Raw genomic sequence first — 24,003 nt, forward strand, 5'->3', positions numbered from 1 at the left:
TTACCTGCTTAGATTCCTCTCTTGGGCGTCTTCCTCGTACGGGGAAATTCTTGGGAGTTTTGCCCTTTGCTGCGCTTTGTCCGTCCCGGGGGCGTGAAGGGCACCTTGGCTGGCACAGGATGCTTTCTCCTTTTCTAACTTTGCAAATGAGATGTTGTGTGGTTTCGGTCTGAGTCTCTTAACTTGTTCTCTCATTTGGGAAGCTCATAAGAGTTTTCCCTTTAATCATGAAATTCAGGAATCTTCTCAGGCTATGCCTAGATGTCTGTTTTTTTCCATCATTCCTGCCTGGAACTCCATGAGCCCTTTCAAACCCAAGTCTTTCTTCAAACCATGGAAAAATTTCTTTCTTGTTTTAAAATTATGGCTTCTTCTCCATGTGTTGCTTTTTTCCTTCTAGGTTTTGTATTATTCCCATATGACATCTCCTGGGTCTCTCTCCTCCTGAGCTCTGGGTTTTCCCTGCACGATTTCTGTTTCCTGTTTTCGCTTTGGGCTTTGCATTCTCTTCCATTTGGTTTTCCAGGTCTCCATCCTCTCCTCCAAATCATTTTAAATTTAAAACCATATTTCCTAGTTCAGAAAGTATTTTCTTTCGCATCTGATTTTTTTTTTAAATGCTCACATTTTTCCCTCTTTTCCCTGTTGTGTAGGTTGTGGTTTGACTCCGTTTGTGGTTCTGAAAGCATCGCGGGCTCTAACTCCTGGCTGCTGTTTTCCTCCAGGTGCCCATTGTTTTCCCTTTGTCTTGCCACACCCCTGTCACCAAATTCAATATAAATTTTATTAAGCTCCACATTTTCCCTAGCCTTACTGAGATATTATTGACAGATAGAAGCTGTATATAGTTAAGGTGTACAATGTGACATGTTGATATATAATTGTGAACCGATGGCCACAATCAAGCTAATTAACACATCCATCACCTTGTTACCGACCAGGGTTCCTGGACCCCTTAATCAATAGAAATTGATAACAGGGCAGACGAGAAATTCAGGCAAGTCTTTATCAGGACTTGTGCCGCAGCACGAGGGAGTGAAAACAAGTAACAGGTTCCCTTGCTTGCTTCTTGAAGGGGGGTGGCAGGCTGGTTCCTTAAATGGGGTGAAGGTAGGGGCGGGTCCCAGGGTCAGGTGGGAGAGGTGGCTTAGGTGGTCAGCCTGTCACCCAGGGGGTGCTGTGTGCAGGGATCCTGCGAAGTTCTCTGTTTTTGCTCCGAGTACCTCAGAAATGGCGGTTAGGTTTTTGGTCTTTTTGTATCTTGTTCATAATTTGCCCCAACTGCGCATGTATGCAGTTGTTTTCAGTCTCTTCTTTGTATTTTGTTGCTCAAGGAGACATTTGTCCAGGTCCAAGCCCTGCAGCAAAGTGCCCCAGGTCCCAGCCTGTCTCAATCTCACATAGTTTTTTGCTGGTGGAGGTGGTGAGAACACTTAAGAGCAACTGTCTTAGTGAATCTCAAGTATTTAATACAGGCTTATTCATTATAGTCATATTGTTGTACAATCGACCTTAGTCATCCTGCAAAACTGACACTTTGTACCCCTCCACCAATATTATCCCCTGCCCCCCAGCCTCTGACAACCACTGTTCCATTCTCTGCTTTCCTGAGTTTAACTTTTTTAGATTCCACATATTAGTGAGATCATACAGTATCTGTCTTTCTCTGCCTGGCTTATTTCACTTAGCATAATACCCACCAGTTTCAACCAGTTCTCAAATGGCAGGATTTCCTTCTTTTTAAAGGCTGAATAATATTCCAGGGTATGAATAGACCACATTGTCTTTATCCATTCATCTGAAATGATTCCAAGCATCTTTTCTGACCACAAGGGAATGAAACTAGAAATCAGTAACAGGAAGAAAACAAAAATTCTCTAATACATGGAAACACACTCCTGAACAACCATTGGGTCAAACAGGGAATTTAAAAAAAATATCTTGAGACAGAAAGGAAAACACAACATACTGAAACTTACGGGATGCAGTAAAAGCAGTCCCAAGATGGTTTATCCCCTTGCCTTGTTGTAGCTCTAGTCACCCCTGAGGCTCAGGTCCAGCAGATAGGGTGGCTGTGCCTTGTGGTGCCCTAGGAAGGAGTGCTCTGTGTCCCCATCTCCCAGCGACAGGAAGGGATTTTGCAGGTCCTCCCAGGACCACCCAAGGCTGCTGGCCCCGCTTTCTGGTGGATCCCTGCACCAAGCCCTCTCCTGGAACGCAGCACACCTGATTCTCACCCAAGGCTCTCTCTGCCACAGGTCCTTACTGTCCAGCCTGGAGGGACAGTCCTCTCTGTGCAGAAGCCCTGCCCAACCAATCAGGCCTGGCTGCTGGCTGACCTTGGAGATCTGCTGTGGTAGCACATTTGGAGTTGAGAAGGAGGGTGGTCCTCATTCAGGAGGTTTAATTAAAGAGAGGTTCTCAGGTTTCATGGATGTGGAAGAGATGACCGGGCTCAATCATCTTGTACAAGGTTAAAAAAATAAATCAGAAAAAAAAAAAAAAAGCAACCCCAAGTGGAACTGACTTGAATGAAATACACTACTTGGTCTATACAGCGCTTCTAGAATGTGTAGAGCCCTCAGTGGTATGGAAGGAGGTCTGTACATCTTTGGAGTCTGCTAAGAATGAAGTTTTGTGAGGGAAGGAAAGGATCTCAGATGCTCTCACATCTGGCACAACACAATGTACCTATTAGCAGGGTGCAGATGAAACACACAGGAGGAGGGGGGTTTCTTTAAAACACCAGCAGCAGTGATGGACAGAGTTTAGGTACCGTTAGGCCACCGGAAGTTGCAGTAAATGATCCTTATCCTGCAGTAAATGATCAGTGGGTCCAATGGATAGCCTGTAACCAAATCTGAATTCATCTTTTTTGTTTTCAATTTATTTACCACATGATAAGGGTCCCAGGAATTTTTTCTCAAGAGCTTCAAATGAAACTATAGATGTTTTCGTTATCTTTAAAAGCCAGAAAAGATCATCATCTGAGAGGAATTATGAAAACCTCAAAACCACTGGGGACAGAGCAGATAAAATTATGCCAAAAAAAAAACTCCTAAGGACTTTAAAGTTGAAAAATATTTTTTTCAGGAGGAAAAAAAACCTTCTGAAATAAAAATGATGGCAATTTTGATTATGCATGTCTCCTGCTGTGTCAGAAGAAAAATATTCAACAGAAACCTGTTATACAGGATGGGTTTCTAGATTATCAGATTTAAACTCACATTTTCCTAGAAAGAATCATGACCAAGTGAAATAAATGTCTGAACTGCCCCATTCAGCTAGAACAAAATAAGAAATAGAAATGGCCAAACATGTGTAAGGCTTGTGCAGACCGGAAGCACTCTGGATCCCCTAATTCAGAGTGTGTTTTATGAAATTTCAAAAGCACCATTTCTGCGGGGATTGCATCAGCCTAATCGATTTCGGCGGCTTGTTAATTTGACATGGTCTTCACCACCCCACTCCTTGGTCTCAGCTATTATATACGGCAATGCAGGAAGCTCATTTCCCACTCTTTGTCGCCTAGAAATCCACTTTTGCTGCCCTATCATGAGAGGGGTTCTGGCTCTGATGGGCTGCTGACTGGGACAAGTCACTTCCTGAATCCTTACTCTTTCCAGCCACTGGGAACATCCTGAACTCACTAGTTCATGCAGTCTTCAAGCAACTGTTAGGGATGGGATCATTAGCCTCATTTCTTGGGTGAGTAAAGTGAGGCTCAGAGAGGTTCAGTGATTTGCCTAAGGTCACACAGCAAGTAAGACCCAAACCCAGAGCCCTCAACACCAAACTGTGTCATTAACCAAAGTGGTGAATTGCATTCTGACTGGATTCGTCTGCATTCACTGAGATAAAAATGATGTGCTACTTCTTTAATCTCATCCCTACGAACCTTTCATTTCAGGAATTGTAATGTGTTTTAAGGATACTTCAGGATGATTCAACACTTGCGCATAGTTCTAAAGCTCCCTGCTGAATAGGGCTAGCTGTGCGGGACATCTTCTCTGCTGCTGGGATGACATAAAGAGCATACATCAGAGTGAAATGTTGTAAAAACAAACCCTCTGTCATTAAGAAATAAATTACCCTGGCCGAACAAACTGTGGAATGTGTATACGATGGAACGCTACTCAGCAACGAAAAGGAAAACAGTACCGACTCATGTAGCAACATAGGTGAAGCCCAAAAGCCTTACGCTGGGTAAAATAAGGCAGACACAAAAGAATACAACGTGTATGAGATTCTAGAAAAGGCAAACTTGGTATATTAGTTTGCTAGGGCTGCCATGGGCTGGGGGCTTAAACAACAGAAATTTATTTTCTCACAGTTCTGGAGGCTGGAAGTCCAAGCTCAAGGTGGAGGCAGGGTTGGTTTCTGCTGAGGCCTCTCTCCTTGGTTTGGAGATGGCTGTCTTCTCCCTGTGTCCTCACGAGTCTGCCCCCCATGCCTGTGCACACCTGTGTCCTGATCTCTTCCTGAAAGGACACCAGTTATACTGGATTAGGGCCCATGCATATGAGCTCATTTTACCTTCATCACCCCTTTAAAGTTCCTTTCTCCAAATACAGTCCCATTCTGAGGTTCTGGGGTTAGGACTTCTACATATGAATTTTGGGAGAACACAGTTCAGCCCCTAACACCTAATCTATGGTGAAAATAACCTGAATAGTGGTTGTCTCTGGGAGGAGTGGTGGGTGCAGGCTAACTGGGAAGGACCATGGTGAATGCTCTGGGGCTGATGGTGAATTGTATCTGGTAACAGGGGTTTGAGTTGTACAGGTATTTGGCATTTGTCAAACTTACTAAAATCTCACACTTAAGACTTAACTCATTTCATTGTATCTCAGTTACACCTCAAAAAAAATCAGAAACAAATACTGCTCTCTTGTTCATGACATGCAAGCAAAGTGCTTGGGGGAAAAGTGTAGTGTTGTCTGCAGACTGCTTTTGAACTGACTGATGAGTGAATATATGGCAGATACACCAGCATGTGAACAACTGCATAATCTAGGTGGTGGGTTACGTGGGTGTTCGTTGTACCATTCTCTCAACTTTTCTGTCTGTTTGCCATTTTTCATCACAAAATGTTGGGGGGAAAAAGATTTAAAAAGCAAAATTTCCGCTTGAAAATGTTAGCCAGACGTTTCTCATAAAGCTTCCTCATTGCCAGATCAAGGTCCGCTCATAGAGGGAACCCCACGACCCCATGCCCATCAGTTGTGGGTCAGTGCCCCTCAGTGTTCCAGCCCCGGTCTGCTCGTGTCCAGGGAGGAGGACAATCCAGGGAGAGCCTGAGGGTTCTAGGAAATGGAGGTGCAGAGTGATTTAAGCATGGCTGTTTAGAACCCAGGGCAGTCTGTGATCTGTTTTCTTGAGTTACGACGGAATAATTAGGCCCAGTAGGGGTGTTGGCGGGGGGCATGTGAATGGTATGGAGTTAGCAGTACATAGTAGGCACACAAGTGCTGAAAAAATACTAGAATGAAATTGGAAAGGGGCCACCCATGGCCGAGGCTTCCGGAGATGGTGAAGTTGCCTGTCCGGTGGAGGGGGTCTGTCCCCGCGTTTGCCCAAGCCCACCTCTGGCCTGGCCTAAGATACCTTGAGAAACAGGCCCAGGGGAGGCTGCCTGGTCTCTAGGTTCCTGGACAGCCAGGGTGACGGCTCCTTGCCACATTCTTAGGAGAGAGCACATCCAAAACAATTTCTTTTTTTTCTAAAAACTTAGCACTAATGGGTTCCAGATGTCCGTTTGTTATATAATGGGGTTTGTTTTAATAGCATCAACTTCCAGATGTGCAGCCTGGAATCAAGAAGCCCACTGGCCTCCTGAGGACAGTGTGAGCCAAGCCGAGAGCTGCCTGGGGGAGAGAGGCAGACTTATGTGCGGGACCAGGCGTGGGAGAGGAGCTGGCGATGCCTTCCCGCTGCCCACTGGGCCACTCACCTGCCCAGAAGCTGTCCCCTACCTGGGGGGCGGGGGGGGGGTGGTCCCGCTTCCTATTGGTCAGCCCTAACTTGGAGGAGGGGCCCCGGGGGACAGTCCCAGAAAGGCAGCCTGAGGGGCGTGTGCTTGGGAATCCAAGTTGCACCGTTGTGGCTGGGTGACCTTGGTTGGATCTCTAGGCCTTGCTGAGCCTCACTGTCCTTGGAGGTGAAGTGGGTGAGCACCATCCCATCGCGAAGGGTCACCGTGCAGGGTGAAGTGAGATGAGGGGCACAGAGGGGGTCCTGGGGAGCCTTGGACTTTTCCGCTTGGTCAGAGTGGAAGGGCTGGGCTCGGGTGACCCAGTGCACCCTGCTGCCCTCACCAAGCTGGGAAGCCCTTGGGCAGTGCAGGCGATGTCTTCCCTGGAACACTGGAAAAGCGCCATCGGTGGAGCTGCCCACCACCCCCGGCAGCTTGTTCCTTGTTCCTTGTTCCGTGGCCCCGCTGCCTCAACAGACAGAACATTCTTCCCTGTGTGGAGCCAAAGGCGGCCTCTGAGTGACCCCCAGAGGTCTGAGGTCCGCTCTCTGGGGCTCTGCCGAGCACGTCCACTCCCTCTTCTACCTGGTGGCCCTCAGGTGCGGGAGAACAGGGACCAAGTCCCCCAGTCCTCTTACTCTCAGGGGGCAGCAGCTAGAACACTCCATGGACTAAGATTAAGGTGCCCTGAGGAGGGATGTTCTAGATCCTAAACAAGAAAGATCAGGGAATCCCGGTGTAGTCTCGGGAGGGTCACACCCTTCCCCACACGGGAACGTTCAGTACTGCAAAGAAGATAACCAGCCCCAAATTAATCCATAAAAATAATATCATTCCAATGAATTTTCAGTCAAGTTGGGGGGTGGTTACAATATAAAGTTAACATGGAAAATAAGTGCAGAATAGCTCTTATGGACTGAAGAGATGAATGAGCGAGATGTGTTGAGTTTTCATTTTGTATCTTTCAGGATTGTTTGACTTTTTCAACCTTGTATACATATGACTCGTCTTCTTTAATGTCAACGTAATTTTATGTCAGTATATGTTATGTAGAGATTTTGATCCTTTTTGGGTTTTCTTGTTTGTGCATCTCTGTATTAAAGAGATATGTAATAAATGTTATGAAACTAATTATATATACGTGTATAACTGAATCGCTCTGCTATGCACCCGAAATTAACATTGTAAATCAACTACACTTTAATAAAGAACAAAATTTTTTTAAATTAAAAAATATTAAGGACAGCCACACACACACACAGAACTAACAATAAAATGATATATAACAAATTGTTGAGCCCACGGTGGGGCCTCACCTTCTATGTCATACATTGCCATGACATTTAGATTACTCTGCCTCCTCCTCCTCTTTTTTTTTTTTACTTAAAAAAATTTAACACAAATTCTAGATTGCAAGTATGACTTTAAAAATCCAGAATAGGGGAAATGAATTTTGAACAAAATAAACCAGTGCAGAAATGATGGATTACTCACTAAGTGGGATTAAACAACTGGCTAACAATTTGGAAAAAAAATCAAGTTAGATTCCTACCTTGCACAGAAATAAACCTCCGATGGCTTAAAGATGGAAAGGTTAGAAGTTAAACCATAAAACAATCCTAATCTGTATACAATTTTAGGATAGGCAGTAATTTTCTAAGAAAACAGCAAATGAACCGATTGATGGATTTGACAACGTAAGGTTTCTTTCCATCAAAATAGAATAAAATAAAGGTCAAACTACACACAAAAAAAGACCAGATAGCTATGTAATAAAGAATCAAGAATTTCAATATATAAAGAGCTCTTACAAAAATTCCTGGCACATTTTTTTTTTTAATCTACACCAAAAATAGAGGGAATCTGACCGCAGAGAAACCCGAGTTTCGTAGGCTGAAGGTGGGGACAGTGAGGTTGAGCCAGAGGGTTCCAAGTGGTAGTGGGGAGAGCTCAGTGGGGCAGCTCCAGGGCCAGGTTGAGTGCCCTCCATGTGGCAGGGGTTCCCCATTCTCCTGGCATCCACAGTCCTATCTGGTGCCAGCTTCTTCTCTAGCCCAGGCTGACACACACCCGCCCTGCCCGGGACATATAACATTTCCCCCCTCCTTCACACACACTTACGTTTCCATGAGTTTTGCAAATACTCGTCCCTCTGTCTGGCTCACCTCTCTCTCATCTGTACCGGAAAAATATCCAATTGCTCCTTAAAGGCTCAGCTCAGTGTCTCTGGCTCTGCAAAATTATCTTTGATCCACCCCAGCCTCTCAAGGATCTTCCTTTAGGCTCCTGCAGTGCCTGCACATCATTCTATCCACTGAATTGCACTTTTCTGCTTACCTGTCCTGGTCCCTGTTCTGGACGACGAGCCTCTTTAGACAGGGGTCTCCATGGGCTTCTGCTCCCCCACCCTGGGACTGCCTGGGGCAGGGGTTCAAACTAATGTTGCAGGAACAGATGAACTGTACAGAGCAGAGCACTTGACTGGACACGTTCCACACTAGGCTAGTTGAGCTTCAGGGTCAGTCCAGTTATTTCCTAAAACAGAACATTAAAAAAAATTCTTTTTAAAATTTTTATTATTAAAAAAATTGAAGTATAAAAAATAAAAATAAAAAATTGAAGTATAGTCAATTTATAATGGTGTATCAATTTCTGGTGTACAGCATAATGTTTGTCATATACATATATATATTCCTTTTCATATTCTTTTTCATTATAGGTTACTACAAGATATTGAATATAGTTCCCTGTGCTGCACAGAAGAAACTTGCTGTTTGTCTATTTTATATATAGTAGTTAGTATCTGAAAACCTTGAACTCCCAATTTATCTCTTCCCACCTCCTTCTCCCCCTGGTAACCATAGGTTTGTTTTCTATGTCTGTGAGTCTGTTCCTACTTTGTAAATAAATTTATTTGTGTCTTTTTTTTTTTTTAGATTCCACATATAAGTGAGATCATATGGCATTTTTCTTTCTTTTTCTGGCTTATTTCAATTAGTGTGACTATCTCCAGGTCCATCCATGTTGCAGCAAATGGCATTATTTTATTCTTTTTTATGGCTGGGTAGTATTCCATTGTGTAAATGTACCACAACTTCTTTATCCAGTCGTCTGTCGATGGACATTTAGGTTATTTCCTAAAACAGAACACTTTTATTAACAATTGGGACACATGTGCTTTGACTATTATGTAATTGTACATAATTACATAATACACTAAAAATACATTGAAAAAGAGGTGCCAAGTTACATTTAGAGCAAAAAAGAAACCCACCAAGGGGCTGTGGTAGCTGAACGCACTGAACTACTGAAAACCATTGCTGAGTCAATCATGGCCTCATACCAGCTCTGTTGCCCCTGCCCTTGAGCGCCCATGGTCTCCAGGTAGGGAGAAAGAGCTGTGATAGTGACATTCCCAAGCTTTGTGGTAACACAGGAAGGAAGTGATGCCTCAGGATGACTGCTGCTCTTGGGGCAGAATGGGGGACCGTGGGATGCTCTAGGCCCCCAACAGTGCTACGGTAACAGTGCTACTGCACGTGCGCCCACGATGGCAGAGGTTTTTGTCCATTTGTTCATCCCTGAAGGTCCAGCATCTGGAACAGCCTCTGGCACATAGGAGACCTTTAATAAGTATCTGTTGACCAGATGACTACAGAGAGTCCTGGAACAGTGCCTGGAGATGAGGCTGAAGCCACCGCTGGGAGGTCTCCCAGAACCTAGGGCATCTCCCAGAACCTGGGGCTGTTTTCCCTGGAGGCTCAGCCTGCAGAGGACCCAGCTCGGAGGGAGCAGAGGGCAGGCTGGGCCTAGGGCAGGGGAACAGGGAGGAGGGAGAGGCACTTTCAGAGTGTGATGAGGAGGCTCAGAGGGGCACCAGGCAAGGACCACCAGGGTGGGAGGGCAAAGAGAGGAGGGAGCTTCAGGTTAGCAGGTCCAAGGGCTGGGCCCGGGTCCCGCCATCCTCCCTGGGCCAGAGCAGCAGGAGTCGGCAGGGTGCTGGCCCAGCCCGTCCAGTCTGGAGCTCTCGTACACACAGAGAAGGCGCCGGGCTCTGAGGGATCAGCAGAGAGGATTTGCCCCCGGGCTTCGAGTACTGTAACCAGAGCTCAAATTTAGGGCTCAAAAAAATGAGGTGCGTCTCAAAATCACCCTGCAGGTGAGCGACAGAGCCAGGACTCAACCTCACATCTTTCTAATTCAAGAGCATGATCTCTTCGCTTAAAGAAAAGCCAGGCTGCTGGCACAGGGCAGGCTTGGAGCTCGAGGCCAGAGCCAGGCTTGTCTGGGTCAGGGTAGCCCCAGCCTGGGGGCAGAACCACGGGGTGTCCTGGGGGCGGGGCCAGACCAGGGCAGGAGGCTGGGTCAGAGTGGCTTTCTGGGCTCTGTGCAGCTAGCCAGAGACAGCGTCCCAGGGTTGGTGCAGGGCTTGCTGGAGCCCTGACTTCCGCCCCCTCAAGCCCCAGCCCCGCCTGACCTTCCTCCCCTGGGCAAGGAACCGGCCTGGCCCTTATCCTGGAGAAGCTGCAGCTGCTCCTGCAGCCCTGATCCCAGCACACAAAGGCGCTTTCTTTCCCAGCACAAGGTCTTGATTGCACGTTGCTCTGAATCCGAAAGCTCCTATGAAGGAAGCGGTTCCCTCCCAGGGTGTGTGTGTGGGTGGGTGGGTGTGTGTGTGTGCGCGCATGCACATACTGGGTGCGAGGGAGCTGGGTAGTCAGGGGGCTCAGACCCTCTCCCTGCCTCCTGGGTTTGGCCTGGTACTTCTCCATCTGCATCCTTTGTGTGTGTGTGCATGTGCATACGTGTCTGCGGGTCTGTACGTGTGAACACTCTTGAGCACGTCTCTGCAGCCGTGGTGTATGTATCTGTGCATATTTCTGTATACACAGCACACACCTGTCCATGTTTGCGTATATCCATATCTGGGTAACCCAGCCCATACCCAAGCACTATAGGGTATATGTGTGTGTTTCCCGTGTGTGTCTACACAAGACACCTGGTAGCAGGCCCCTACCTCTGCTGCTTCTGGCTGTGCCTCCTCACCCCTACCCGACCCTAGCCTCTACTCTGCTGTGGGCGTGCAAGCCTCCTTCCTCCCCATGCCCGCTTCTCCCCCACTCCCGGCCCTGCTTCTGTATTTGTCTGGGAACAACCTGGCCCCTCTCAGCGCCGGGAGGAAGACAGGTTAGGACAGCTTGGCTTAGTCCACACATACTTTCCCAAAGTTCCCTGGATCCCAGCCGAACTCTTTATACAAAGGCTCATGGGGAATAGCCTAACAGGAAGGTGGGGACCCTGCCGAGGGGGCTGAGGACCCCGGCACCCAGCTCCAAGAGGGAGTGGAAACATGCGCTAGCTGAGTTTCAGCCAGAAGGGGTGCCCGAGTTGTGAGGCTGAGTCTGAGGACCCTCCACCCCCAGGGAGGGAGACAGAGCATCTCAGGGTCTCATGCCCAGGGCAGCAGGGCTGGCAGGGACCCCAGGAACCAGGCAGCTGAACCACACTGAGCACAGGGAAGGAGAGACACAGAGGGGTGCCCCAGGCCATTTGGGAACTGGGTGCCTTCTGGACACTCTGCTGCCCCCGGCCCTGGGGACCCTTCTGGGGATACCCCAAGTCCACTTCAGGAGGTGGGTGCTACTCCTTCTCTCAGAGCCTTGCAGGGAGGCTCCGAGGCCTGTGCCCCTGGCTCCAGGCCTGCACAGAGCCCAGAGCTGCCAGCTGCCAAGTCAGAAAGTGGGTGTTTGAGCAGCACTGATGTCACAGGGCGGGGCTTAGCACCCACCTGACTGGGGGTGTGGGGCCCTTGGGCTAGTTTCTCCCATCCCCACCAGAGTGTAGGGGTGAGGGCTTTCTGCACTGCTCTCCCCCAACTGACATCAGGGCTCCACCCTCTAATGGCACAGGGGTTTTGGGGGCATCCTGGCTGTCAGAAGGAGGGTTGTCCAATGGGGCAAGAAGATCTGACCCTGAGTGAAGTTCAGGGCATAGGTGGTGGCCGCTTTCACTGCCTGTCCACGGACGTGCCACAGCCGCATGGGAAGGGCAGGCCTACGGGCACCCAGGGAGGAGCCCAGACGTCTGTCTGAGGGTGGACTGGGCTCCAGCAGCTCCTGGGCTGGGATCAGCCGGGTCAGCTTCTTCAGCCCAGTCCCCACCAACCATCCCCTCCTCATCCCTTCAGGAATCTTTTTCTAAAGGGGAGCAGGAACGGTACTGGGAAGCTTTGTTCTTACCTGTCACGTTGTGTCCAGGCCAGGGGCTGCTTTTGAAACTCAAAAGCCAGGCAGAGAATCTTTTCTTTCTCTTCCCTGTTGTCCTGTCTGGTCCCTGAGACATGAGCACAGACCAGCTGACTGGCTCAGCATGAAAGAGAGAGGAACCAAGGGCACAAGGAGACACCGAGAACCAAAAACACAAGGTCAGAGTTGAAGAACATTGAGCCCTGACAGTCGACTCGGCAGAGATAGTACCACTTGGGATGGATGTTTAATCTCTCAGCTCCTGCTGGGTGGCTGGGCTGGGGGGTCGGGTGGTGGGACGTGGCCGCTGCTCCTGGGGCCTGTTCTGGATGCTGGGCTGTGCGTTGAGAGTAGCTGGAGGAGCTCCAAACCCTCTCAGACCCCCAGGCCAGGGGAGGGGCTGCCTCTTCATCCCCTCCCCGAATGCGAAGCTAATTATCTCCAACTTGTCTGGGGAAAGGAAGGAAGTGGCCCCAGGGGCTTAGCCAGCAAGGGTACCTGCTCCTCCAAGTCCCTGCTCCATCCTCCAACTCTCTCTGCCTCCCTCTCAGATGCACGCCAAGCCGAGGAGTTGAGGGCTCCTGCCTTATGTACACACATCTTGCTTCCTGGTGGGGAGATTTGACAAGGGACTGTGGTAAGAGCAGGAGGGTCTTCCAACTGTGGGCCCCAGGGGCTGGGGTTGGGAGCCTTCCTCAGGCCCCTATAATCTACCTGACAGGCCTGCACATCCCCCCACCCCCACCCCCAGGCATTCACTGGGGCTTTGGCAGCCCCTCTGGCTCTTTGCCAGCCTGGAATGTTTGGGATCTGTGAATGGAAAAGCCTGGATCAGAGCTGGAGTGGGGATGGGGGTGAGGGGCTGGGTGGGAGCGGTGTCTAGCTCTCCTGGTCTGGCCTCCTCTTGGTCAGAGCCAGGAAAGAGGCTTAACACCTCGCAGTTTCGAGTCACTGCTGCCCGCGCCGCCTGGACCCCTCCCCCATCCTGCTCTCCTCCCTGACTCACACCTGCAGGGTGGCCATAGGTGAGATCACTCACTCTTTGTAAGTCCCCGAGGATTCCCAGGGAACCCGCCTGTGCCAGGGACAGAGAAGGGTGAGGGCCAAGTATCAACACAGCAGGCACACACCCCCAGCCAGGACCTTCGCTCAAGGGGCCTAGGGATTAGACTGAGATTTTGCAAAGCTGCCAGGTCTCCACCATCTGATACTGGCAAGTGCCCAGCGTCGCCCCCATGTGGGACTGCAGCACCTTCTGGGACATCCCAGGGGGAGAGCTGAACCCTCTAGGAGCTGCCAGCAACCAGCATTGTACCGACCTCCACTGCCGAGCTTTTCCCGATGTCCTGGTTCTGAGAGCCAGCTGAACACCCCCGTGGGGGACAGGATAGTTACCCCCTTAAAATGCATCCTGATTCTGTTTTCTCGCATGTCACCTGCTGGTTGTATTGGAAATGTGCCAATATCCATGGCTCTGCCATCACTCAAGTAGCCGGCTTGCTCCCTGTGCACTGGATCCAGCCTGCAGACAGGTATTTGTCCGCCCCCTGGAGTTTTCTAAAGTTTGAATTTGTTGCATACATTTAAAAATCAGGGGATTTTACATAACACTGAATTCTCATCCTCTGTTGGAAAAAAAAATCAGGGTATTGGGCAACATGGAGCCCACATCCCTCCATGGCATCCCCTGGCTGTGGCTGGGAGCAGCTGTCCCTTTTAGTCTGGGCAAGAGGTCTCATCTTGCCATCTGTCTTAAGTCTTAAATTTATTGCCTTAAATCTGGCCCTTGTCACACATGTATGTCACCTGTCCCAGCCGGTAGATATGTGAGTTTAAAAACACTGCTACATATTGAAAAAAGGGCCCATGAGCCACTGAGGTCTCCCCAGAGGGACACATACCTGTTCCTTAGTTCCCCTTTGGTTATGACCATTCAGGTCGGGACAAATGCCCACTGCTCTCTGTTTTGCCCCTCACTGTGAAAAATACCCAGAGTTGCTCTCTTCACCCAAAAGTCACCCCAAAAGAGGATGGAAGTGAGTGTGGCTTGTTGTGTTCTTTTTTTCCCTTTTTTTTTCTTCAGCAAAAGTAGATTTACTCAGAGAGGTGTACACTCCGTAGACAGAGTGCGGGCCATCTCAGAAGGCGAGAGAGAGAGCGACCTGACTTGCTCTTGGTAAACTCTTGGCACAGCATTTCTACAAGTATGCCCACTAGGGTTGACGTCAAACTTACTAGGCTGTCAGCCGAATCGCCCATCTTTCTTCTCTGAAAACAGCGGAACTTCCTCCCTCTCGGGTCCTACACCCCTGCCGTCACCCATGGCTGCTCGGAGACCATCGGCAGCTTCACCGCAGCTGCTCCCGGCTCCCCGTGCACAATCCACGCCGGCCGGAGACCTGAACGTGCAAGAACGCTCCATTCAGTGTCTCCCGTTCCTCTGCCTGCTGCTGCGTCAGGAGAGGGCAGCGTCCGGCAGATTCAGTAGGTCCGTGGGCCCTTCTGTCCCCCAACAGCAGGATGGCATCTGATCCGACCTGTGTGCAGAAGCCCAGCCCAGCCTGGGGCACAGCAGGTCAAGTTGGCCAGGGGCGGGGGCCTGATGAGGTGTGACCGCTGCCCTTAGTCACGGTGTGGGAGGGCCTGTGGTGGGAATTCACTTGTCCCTGCATTCACTGGTCCCAGCTGCTCTTTCCTGTTTCCTCTGAACTCTGCTTCCAGGATGTGGCTGCCAGTCAGCCTTGGCCCAGGCACCCGCTGGGGGCTCCCAGCCACTGCTCCCTTGCATTCGGCTCCCCACATCTGGCCTTTCTGTTCCTGAGCTCCAGGTGGGACCGAGACCCATGTCAGCTCATACACCAGGCCTGTCCCGCCCACCCTGCATGTAGCCAGCCCACGGCCCCAGATGAGGACTGTCTCGTGGGCCCCTACCCAAGGCACGGGTGGTCCTTAAACCCACGCCGTGTGTTTCCCTCTGCCTGTGTCCTCCTAACTCTCCTTTTCCTGCCCTCTTGAGGGTCCTTTTCCTAAAAATTACCTCTTCTCAATCGCTGGCAGCTTCAAATCTGTCCTCTGACCCTCCTCCTCTTTGTCCCAAATAGGACGTGGGTGAAGAGGAGGGGGCGGGACAGAGTGGCTCCAACTTTTCCTCTGAAGTGAAGGGATGCCCTGGGGGTTTGGAGGCGGAAACTCCAGATGCCCAAAGTGCTTCTTTGAAATCTGTTTTATCTTAAAAGTAGATGTCAGTCTTTATGCTAGTGTATCGTTCATGTTTATACAAAACTATGTTTGAATTAATAAAAAATATTTTAAATGACTTAGGTTTGCCTGAATCTGTGAATACAATGGATACTCTAGGACAGGGGTCTGCAAACTTTTTCAGTAAAGGGCCAGATAGCAAGTATTTTCAGCGTTGCAGGCCATGTGGTTCTGGAACAACCATTCAACCCTGCTGTTGTGGGGAGGCAGCCCCAGACGATATGTAAAGAACGTGGCTGTGCTCTAATAAAACTTTGTTCATGGTCCCTGAAATTTGAATTTGGTATGATTTTCATGGGTTGTGAAATATTATTCTTTTGACTTTTCCATTATTAAAAAACGTTAACAGCCCATTCCTGGCTTGTGGGCTGTACAAAACCAGGCGATGGAAGACAGTGTGTGGGGCCTGTGGTTTTGGAATCAAACACCCCCCCTAAATTCCTGTCCTTCCACTCACTCACGGTGCCACTGAAGGAGGTGACAACCACCTGAGCCTTGTCCTCGTCTGGAGAACACATTTGGGATGAGATCACCGGCGTTGAGGCCCCGCTGCAGAGCAGGCACCAGGAGGCACTGATGGGGACCGTTAGTGAACACAGGGCTGGGCCGCGCTGGTGGAGGAAGGTCACCAGGGCCCGGTGGGTGAGATGGGTCGCCTCCCCTTCCCGGCAGCTGCTGCATCACCCAGCACGGCAGTGGTGGGCAATCCACGGACACCCTAGGGCGAGAGGTGAGCAGTGTTCACACTAAAAAGCTGGACCAAAGCTTTCACATTTGGGTTTCTGTCCTGCTTCCAGGTCCCTATGCAGACCTGGGGTTGAAATTAAGCTCTGGCGTTTGGAGTTGATCGCTGGTTGCAAGTTGTCTCCCTCCCATCAGCCTTGGAGGACACCCCCCTTCCAGGCCTTCCAGCTGAGCTATTACACAAGCCCCTGTTGTCCTTGTTTTCCATTTTCTAAGACTAGATGCTTCCCCTGGGACCCAGGCTGGGGAGCCAGAGCACTCAGATGCCAAGACCGCCATTGGGCTCACAGCAGGATGGGAAGGAAATACCTTCTTCCTTGGGTTACCTGGCTCCTCTGGTCTCAGGGCTGGTCGCTTAGCCCATGGACAGCACTGGCCAGAAGAGCCCCTTCCCCTGGCTCATCACCTGTTTACTGCTATTTTATGAAGCTGCTCCTGAGAAGGGTGGCCTGTCCAGGCCTCAGACAAGATGCCAACCCTGACTCCACTATGGGCCAGTTTATGGCTCTGGGATCAGTCTTTCTGGGTCCCCAAATCCCATCTCTGCCATTAATCAGCTGGGTGATTGGGTGTTATTTAGCCTCCCTGGGCCTCAGTTTTCTCATCTGTAAAATGGGGATAACCTCAGAGTTACTGTAGGGATTGGGAATATGGCCATAAAGCACTTAGAACAAGTCCCACTCAAGGAATTTCCTAGTAAATGTACATTATTACATTAAGGAACCAGAGAAAACAGGATGCCTAAATTTGAAATCTAGATAAACCAAAAAATTTTAAGTATAATTATGTACCAAGTATAAACTTACACAAGAATATTAGTTTATCTGAAATTAACACTTAACTGGGTGTCTTTTTTCCCCTAAATCTGGTAACCTTGCCCTGAGGGAGGCTTCACAGATCTGGGAGCTGCCCTGTCCCCCAGCCCCACAATAACTTTCATCCCTTTAGTTCATCCTGACCACTGGGCTCACGTGGGAAGGTCTTTTCTGCTTGCAGGGTCATGGGGACGGAATCAGCCAGATAACCTGTTTCCTGCAGTGGTATGAGTCCAATCCCAGATCCACTCTGGACTTGCCTTGGGGGTTGGAGCAAGCTCTTCCTCACCCTTGATTTCCTTGCTTCATCCCTGATTTGATTACCATATCTTTCCAGCACTGGCCATCCTCACCTCACCAGCTATTTAAAGGAATAAAAAAGATACACGACTCAAATATAACAAGCAGTTTTAAGCACCTGACACTGATCATTTCAATCAACTCCGTCAACAACTCTACAGGTTCAAGTTATAATTACCCCCATTCTACAGATGAGGCAACTGAGGCTGAGAGAAGGTGGGGCTGCTGCTCCTGCCTCCCCTGCCCCTAGGGAAGCCAAAGCTCTTCCAGGGCCTCCACTCTCCTTCCTGCCCCTCATTTGAGTTCCTCCCTTTGTCCTCTTGGCCTTGGGTGACGGCTGAGCCACAGCTCGGACAGCAGGACGGGCCCCACAGCACCAACTTAAGGCATGTTCAAACCCATCTCACAGACCACCTTCCCTGCAGGAGCCAGGACTTAACTCACCCCTTTCCCTCACTTCTTACCATACCCCATAGACGCCCCGGCTGAGTGCGGATTACAAGGGTGGTCACAATGCCAGCCCCTCAGCAGCAAAGCCATGTGTCCTGAAGACCTGCCCTCCTGCTCCTGTCCCTCAGGGACTGGGTTTTGACAAGCCAGAGTCTAGAACCAAGGTGCTAGTCACTGGGCTGGGTGAACCCCATTGCTAACCTAAGAGATCCTTCTGTGGTTTCCAGACCAGGCAAGTGAACAGTAATTCTTGCAAGAAACCATTTTAAGGTATAAATGAATCGAGCATAAAATTTTCCAGATCGTGTGACACAGCTGTTCCGTTTTTCCCCACTGCCAATTTTTCTAAGTGTTATTTGGTTAGATCTGGTTTCTGAGGTTGAGGGGTCCGAGACTAGCATCACTAAGGCTGGAGTGTCCTGACCTCAGGCGGGTGGGCCAGAGGTGGGGAGGGGAGTTCTGTCCCAGCTCTGTTCTTTTTGATTGATGAGAGCTTTGCAGCCTCTCTGTTGGCTTTCATTAGGCAGACTGGACGCCAGCATCCCTCTACCAGAAACCAAGATGCTCTGAGGACAAGTGAGGTCACTTATGGCAAACACACACAAAACACTAAAACACTAGCCCAATGTATGTGACTAACTGTACTCTCCCGCCCTCATACGAGGAGGTAGAATCTACTGGGAGAGACTTTGAGGTCAAGCGTGAGACCAAGGATGTTTATTACTTATTCTGCATGAATTATTCTTCCCAGAGGGCTCCCCAAGACTAGAGATCTACAAGGCCGGTAATCCATCCTGACTTGAAAAGTTGTAGCAGAGGTTTTAAGGCCTCATAGCACCATGCCCCACCCCTCCTCCAGGCTGTTCCTGCACCATCTGTTGGTACCCAGTAGCGATCCAGGAAAGGTGAGGCTGGTGGGTCTCCTGCTCTCAGTCGCAAGGATATTTCAGCACTTTCCTGCCTGCCTCATTGGTAACTTCTGACATAGCCCTTTTGGAGCCTTAGAAGCGATGCCTCCCAAAGCTAAGGACCACAGAGTTCTCAACAAGCCTTAAGAACGTCAGCTACTGAGGCATTCCTGTGTTTTGGGGCTGTTTCAACCCGCAGAGTTCCCCCCTGAAGTCCCAGGTGTGTGATCTGAGTTGGGACTTCTGAAATGGGGCTCAAGAAAGCTGAAGTGCCAGCTGTGAGCATTCAGGCCCCAAGTCTGCAAAGCAGGTACTTGCTGCGCCCCTTTCCACAGCATCTGTTTTAACCAAATGTTCTGGTAGATCAGGAGACACGTCAAGTCAACCCTCATGAACAAACATATAACAAGCCCCTAATAAGGTGCCTAGCATAAGCTGGGTACCTGGGAAAGACAGTGGATTCCTGTGTGCATACAATGTATTCATAAACTGCCCAGGCAGCAAGAGACATGCGAGTGGCACTGAATTCCTCAAATACAAATTTGACTTTTAAACTGTTTTTTTTTTTTTTTTTAAATCCAGGATCAAGACCACAGACAATTTATTATGTAAGACATGGGGTGAAGAATGATCAAGGAAAGTTATGGCTGTGAGTGACATGAAATTAGATGGAAAGGCTCAACTTTGCTGAAGAGAGTTTAAATTTGGCTTTTGCTCTTGGAAATGTCAAAATAATAAGAAGCACTTATGCCTTACAGAGCAAATAATCCACAGAGTGTCATTTTCATTTTGCAAACAGGGACACAATAGCAGTCAAATAGAAGCCTAAACACCCAGAGAGTTAACATACAGGTTTGATAAGATATAACAAGGGATTTAGCATGCTGGTGGGTTTTTAAATCAAAGCCATATTGAACCCTGTGACCTACTGGAGGTTCTAAGTGGAACCTGGGGAAAGCAGCTTTTCTATACAAAACGACGACCACAAAGAAGACCCGGGCTCTGCTGGATGTCTATAATACTCATTTGCAGTAAGGCTTTCAAGATACATCAATTTTTATAGCATTTGTATTTTAAGGATTTAGGGCAAATACATTTTTTTCTTCTACTTGATAAAAAGAAAATTAGTACTTAAAAGGTTCAAAAATATATCAATTGAGTGATTTTTTTTTACATAAATAAATTATATTGATTTTTAGGATTTAACAGCTGAAAAAACCCTTTCTGCTTCCACTGGAGGCAAAACTGAACAAAATGTTAGTTAAATAGAGAGCAGCATTTCTAAGAAATCTGTTGTCAGCATTAGAGACCACCTATGCTACAGAGATGTCATTAAATAGGACTGATTCAATCACTGGGTTCTTTCTTCTATGATCTGTTTATAGAATTTCTGATTTATATCTCTGATTCATAAAACTGGGACTCCACTTTTCGAAAATACAGCTGATTGATTTTTTTTCTGGCCATGATTTAACAGACTTCTTTGAGATGCTCATTTTAACATTTACATAATTTATAATCCCAAATGTATAAAAGACAATGACAAAAGCATCATAAATAAATAATGCAAACTGAAATAGTTATGTCAAACTTTTGGACCTTCTGATAAATTATAGCAAAACTGTAACAGAAAAAGTAAAAAATACAGTAAATTGTGACAACAAAACGTGGAACTGGTGCTAGTAACACTTGCAACATTCCCGACTGTCCTGCACAGCCCTGTGCCCCCGGAGCACTGAACCACGAGCTTAGTTCAAGTCTCAGCGTGGGAACTGCCGACGGAGGGTAGGGCCATCAGCAGGGGTGGAACCCGAGTGGGAAGGCGGAGGAAAGCGGGGTGAGTGGGCGGGTTCCTCCCAGCCTGGGCAGCTGGGAAAGGAGGACAGACAATGTTAATTTGCAACATAGTCTCCACTAGCTTGATTATTTGGAATCTGGGTCCAACTGTAAAATATAAACTGAGGACAGAAAAAAATCTGGAGACAAGAAAAAAAACTCTTCACAGTCGCATACTAAAAGGTGGTACACACATGGTTTGACAACCTCAACTTGGACAAAAGGCCCCTGGCGAGCGTCTAAGAGTGTTGAGTGGCTATTTTCTCACAGGCTCCAGAAAGAGCCTGATTCCTGGTGAAGGAAAACGCAGAGTAAAAACCCACCGGGCCCGGGTAGTGGCTAGAGCAGTTCTTAAGAGAACGCGGTGGGGGCAGAGTGCTAGTCGTGTGCTTGTACGCCGTGTGCAGCTCCTTGGAGGGCGAGCCCCTCGCCCAGCCCCGGCGTAGCAGCAACTCAAGGTGTGTACAGCTTTCCCAGACTGAGAATCCCCTTTCAACCTGGGAGAGGGAGGATGCGTGCGTATGAAATGACGCCTGGTCGGTATTTCTTCTTGCTGCAGGTGTCTGAAAACCCACAAAGGGGGAAGTCGTGTTACTAACCAGTAAGGTTTCTGCTTTAGAAAGAAATGAATATACGCAGTTTCAACCATTAGTTATATACGTCTGCCTATCCTACTCATTTAGTAATCATGATAAAACAGGGAAATAGTTTTAACTAAAAAGTATGCACCAGCACTTCCTTTTCCTGTGCTTTTTGGTTCCCCCGATACAGTCTTCCCATTAACACTGCTCACGGAAAAAAAGAGCTGCTCCGTGTCTGCTTCGGCCCTTTCCTGGTAAATCCCTAGATGGCTTTCTTTTGCCATTTTTCCTCCTCAAGTAAGTGGGAAACTTGGAAGAGAAGGGGTGGGCGTGTCCCCACGTCTGTACTAACTACGACGGCTGGAATGAACGGGTGGAGAACAGAGTGAGGACTCTGGCCTCCTAGACTAGGTCAACGACACTTAGCTGATGATGTGGCAAGACCCTGCGACTATTAACATCTGGTACCATAGTTCTCAGACAGGAAATCAGGTAGGTAATATTACTCATGGAAACACAGGTTCTTATGACGGTGAAGTGAGGGAAGTAACAAACCTTTATGGGATAAGAAACTTACAAGTCACAATAATTTCTCCAACGAAACAGTTCTAATTGGTGTCACCGTGAGAGTCTTGGGTGCCCCCTTCCCTGGCCTGTGCCGCATGTTCTCTATCTAGGGGCGCGGGGGCCCTGGATTCGGGGCAGTTCTGGTCACTGCCCGGCTCCCTCTCCGGCCCGGGCGCAGACTCTGGGTTGGGGTTTGGGTTGTCCCCTTTTGCTTTCTTCCTCTTCCTCTTCTGGCTCTCCAGACCTACTATTTCAGAGTGTCGGGCCTGCTGCATGGCTGGCAGGGTCATGCCCATGCCAGGGGAGAGAAACATGGATGGGTAAATGAGTCCGGGGGACATTCCTGGGATGAGAAATGGGTTAAAAGCCACAGGACTACTCGTAGTTATTGCAGGTTCAGACTGATCGGAAAACGGACTCGGGCCAGGCTTGTCTTCGGCTAAGCTGTCCGTTTTCACATCATGGCCGCCGGGCTTGTCTTCTGCAGTCTTTTCGGCCACTGACGTGCCGCTCTTCGTTGTGCCTGACAGCGACGCTGGTGCAGAAGTGCAGCTGGCGGCCATGGGGGCATTGAGGAGCCCCCCGACCCCAAACATCTGGGGCACGGTGGCCATGCCCGGCAGCACCATGGGCAGCATGCTCAACGTGCTCTTGACCTCTTCGCCCGTGGGCATCGCAGCAAAGCCGGCCGGGAACCCCACCAGCCCCGTGAGGGGGATGCCTGGCACGTTTCTCATGTTCTGAAGCCCAACCAGGTCCATCCCGGCGATCAGTCCGTTCATGAACAGAGGCCCCATCCCGGAGTGGGAGTCTGCCACGAGGGTGGGAGCCTTCAGGAGCTCGCTCCGGGGCCTCCTGCCCCTGCGGCGGGGGCCCGCATCTCGGAGAACGGGCTCGGGTAGGCTGTGATTGAACTTGTTTTCCGGGAGAAACCCCTATAAAAGGACAAAGAGACACAAGATGCTGGAGGTTACTGGATAGTGGGTGAGCAGCCGGGGGCTCTGCACCGGCCTCTCCTGTCCCTGCCTGGCTGCCAGGAGCTGCACAGCGCTGTGTCCGCAGGGACTCTCCTCCCTTAGGGCTGAGAGCCTGAAACCTCCAGGCAGCTTCTATGGCGCAAAGCAGTGTCTGCCCTGCAGGGAGGCCGTGGGGGCGCTGGGAGCGGGAACCAGCCACTCAGGTCTTAGTTGAGACTTTGTTACTGAGGGATTACTGCTGTGACATATTAGTTCACATGTAAAATTAAAAACACACCAACCAACCCCAAAAGGACCGCTTCACAGTCGCACCAGAGATGGCCTCTCACCCTCACACAGGCTGTGCTCATCTCTGCTTCATTTCAATTTTAGTGCATGTGCTGCCAAGGCCAGGGGTCAAGACTCATGGCGGGGACCCCTCAGCCAGATCCCCACATTTGCCCCCTCCCTGACACAGGACAGTTTTTAACAGAAGCCACAAGCAGAGCAGGAAGGCCTGAATCTCAGTCCTGACTCTGGAGCCCCCAGCTGTGGGACTCGGGACAACTCAGTTCACCTCTTGGGGTTCTGGTGAGAAGGAACAATGATACCTCTGTCAAATCCTGAGAGGATCCCCCAGGTCTCTGCTTTAGGGGCAGTCACAGAGACTGGGAGATGCCGGCTCGAGCTCTCCGAGAGCCGAGTACACACATGTACACTGGGCTCGGAAGTGAGGACCAGCAGGAAGTGCCACCCTGGTAGTGAGGGTCTCTGCAGCGAGGGGGCCTGGCTGTCAGAGGGCTGACAAAGAGAGTGCTAATCACAGAGGAGCAGCAGGGCTGAGGACAGTGGACGGTACCATTAAATAAACACTGACCCTGCCCTGGGCACTGGGCAGTGGGTTCTATGTGCATCACCTCAACTTGTCATCACAGCAACCCTGCGGAGTCAGTACTGTCAGCATGGCCGTTGTACGGGGTTCACAGATTCACAGACACGAAAAATTTACACTTGAATGTTCCCAAGTCCCCAGAAATACCACTATTTCTGAGGTCCTATACCTGTCCTTCAATTTCTCAAAGAATATTAAAAACCAGGTCATCATGGGCAAAAAGCCTTGTTTCAGAAAAGCAGAAACCTCTGGCACCGTCATGTTCAGTACCCCTTCTTTCTCACAGCTGGTCAGGGACAGAGGTGGTGAGAGCCCAGGCCCCGTGGCCCCCAGCCCACCTGCCTTCCTCCCACGTGTGACCAGCCCCCTGTACTCTGCTGGGCTGCTCTGTCCTGAGTGTGCCGGGCAGTGCCGCTCTGGTCTGAGGATGATCACCAGGGTAGCAATTCCCGCCTGGTTCTTATTTCTAGAGAGACG

General features: G+C 49.5%; 1 protein-coding gene and 1 long non-coding RNA gene across 4 annotated transcripts in view; both read right to left on the reverse strand.

Annotated features, from left to right (window-relative positions):
• Positions 1–3,680: 3,680 nt before the first annotated feature.
• LOC123617910 (uncharacterized) lies at positions 3,681–14,879 on the reverse strand. Of its 2 annotated transcripts, XR_012500628.1 has the most exons (4): positions 12,718–14,879; positions 12,214–12,333; positions 8,312–8,509; positions 3,681–4,481 (listed from the first exon to the last, which is right to left on the reverse strand). It is a non-coding gene; the product is annotated as an uncharacterized LOC123617910 (long non-coding RNA). The 2 variants fall into 2 exon arrangements; XR_006726186.2 differs by having other exon boundaries at positions 12,214–14,879.
• A 4,821-nt stretch (positions 14,880–19,700) lies between these two features.
• The window catches only part of CHD6 (chromodomain helicase DNA binding protein 6), a 160,918-nt gene continuing 156,615 nt past the window's right edge, over positions 19,701–24,003 (reverse strand). For both annotated transcript variants that reach the window (XM_074347288.1, XM_074347290.1), the window contains one exon: positions 19,701–22,613. In XM_074347288.1, the coding sequence (XP_074203389.1) occupies positions 21,720–22,613 (894 nt within the window). In that variant the 3' untranslated portion in view covers positions 19,701–21,719. The remainder of the gene's footprint in view (positions 22,614–24,003) is intronic.

The sequence above is a fragment of the Camelus bactrianus genome, chromosome 19 (assembly GCF_048773025.1).
Source record: "Camelus bactrianus isolate YW-2024 breed Bactrian camel chromosome 19, ASM4877302v1, whole genome shotgun sequence".
Taxonomy (NCBI): domain Eukaryota; kingdom Metazoa; phylum Chordata; class Mammalia; order Artiodactyla; family Camelidae; genus Camelus; species Camelus bactrianus.